The sequence below is a fragment of the Egretta garzetta genome, unplaced genomic scaffold (genome assembly GCF_000687185.1).
Source record: "Egretta garzetta isolate BGI_Z169 unplaced genomic scaffold, ASM68718v1 scaffold426, whole genome shotgun sequence".
Classification (NCBI taxonomy): Eukaryota; Metazoa; Chordata; class Aves; order Pelecaniformes; family Ardeidae; genus Egretta; species Egretta garzetta.
The window spans coordinates 2,610,058-2,611,651 of NW_009259977.1; the positions used below are offsets into that span (position 1 = coordinate 2,610,058).

The 1,594-nt window shown below is 56.6% G+C and overlaps 1 protein-coding gene across 1 annotated transcript in view; it reads left to right on the forward strand.

Moving 5' to 3' along the window:
* Positions 1 to 1,594, forward strand: part of SLC9A3R2 (SLC9A3 regulator 2) — a 53,000-nt gene that overhangs the window by 11,702 nt on the left and 39,704 nt on the right. Inside the window, 1 exon segment of the mRNA XM_035895949.1 lies at positions 7 to 81. Coding sequence (XP_035751842.1) covers positions 7 to 81 — 75 coding nt within the window.

Consider the following 1,594-nt stretch of genomic DNA (forward strand, 5'->3'; position numbering starts at 1 on the left):
GCCGAGGCGGCGGGGCTGCGCGCCGGGGACCGCGTCGTGGAGGTGAACGGGCTGAACGTGGAGCAGGAGACGCACCGCCAGGTCCGGGCAGGGGACAGGCAGGGGACGGGCAGGGCAGGCAGCTGAGTGCGGCACCCCCGGGCTGAGTGCCCCGGCTCCGAGCCTCCCCGCTGGCTTGGCTCTGGGGTGGGCTAAGAGGGGTGGGTTCCTCCCAAAACCTCAGTGCCAGAGCATCCTTGGCCTCGCCGGTGCTGGTGATTGCTGAGGTGGGATGGGTGCCCCCCAAAATCCTAGGCCTGTGCTGCAGGGGAGGGGGGGTTTGCATGCCCGGGATGCCCCACAAGAAGGGTGGTGTGGTGAGGTCTGTCTCGCTGCTGGGGAAAGGATGTTGTAATCGTGTAAAGGTGGGAAAGCTGAAGGTGTTTCGGTATGGGCAGGGCACCGCTGCGTTATGCAATCTGTGGTGGAAAGGAATGGGGAGACCCGGGCTTTATTTCCAACTCTGCTATGGGTTTTCTTGGCTGCTTTGGGTGAGCTGCTCCTGCATATGCAGCCTGGAGCATACAAGGATGCCTTAAAATCTACCGATAAAGCTCTGCAGATGTTCAGCAGTTCAACTGGCTGGAGTGAGATAGGGCTTGTAGGGGAAGAATGGCGGGGGGGGGAACACAACTCGGGGGTCCAAGCTGTTGCTCAGCTCTGTAACAGAAGCTGCAAGCTTCAGGCTGTGTCATTTTCTGTTTATAAAACCAAACCTTGTGTTTTTTAAACAGTTTAGTCTTAGAAAAAACCCAAAAAAACCCAAGCAATGAGACTGGAACTGCTCCTGTCCCACTGGTGATATGGAGCCTGTCAAATGTGCCCACTTGCTTCATGGCTTGTGGGGCTCTGTGGGGTTTAGTGCTTTAATAACTTAAAACATATGGCTGGCCCCCGCTACCAGCGCTTTATTGGGGCAGAGCAGGGATGTGCCTTGCGTAGCTTATGGCCCCAGCAGTGTTTTGGGGGTGCAGGTTCCTGGGCTTTGTGGGCAGGCGTGGATGTTGCTGTGCTCAAGGTGAGCAAGCAGAGGTGGCTCCAGTGAAGCTTCATGGACTCCTCTCCATGGGCTTGGTGGGTTTTCATGGCTAACTGAGCTTGTTGTGATGATCTGAGCCAGCTGTGTAAGAGTGAGTGTTTGTCTTGAGTGTGACTTCAAAATCCTCAAAGGAGGATCCACGTTTTTGATCTGCCTGGGCAGAAAGGAGGGCTGCCTTCCCCTAAGGAGCTGTGTTGGAAGCCATCAGAACTCCCTGCTGGAACTGGGATGCTGGGGATGGGCGATAGTGGCGCTGAGGCAGCCAGCTGTGTCTTTGAAACACACAGGGGCCTTCCAGTAAATCAAGTGGAATGGGAGAAATTTTCCTGTCTTCCATTTTCTGCTGGTGGAGGGCAGAATTTGGCCCTGGCACTTGCTCCGGGCTGCAGAGCAGTGAATGGGACGGAGTGTCCCATCCGGGGCATCGTGGAGCTCGCAGCTGTGCTGTGGTGACATTAGTGGTGTGAGCAGAAGCAGCCCTGCCCCAGGAGATGCTCTGGCATCACCCTCCCTCCT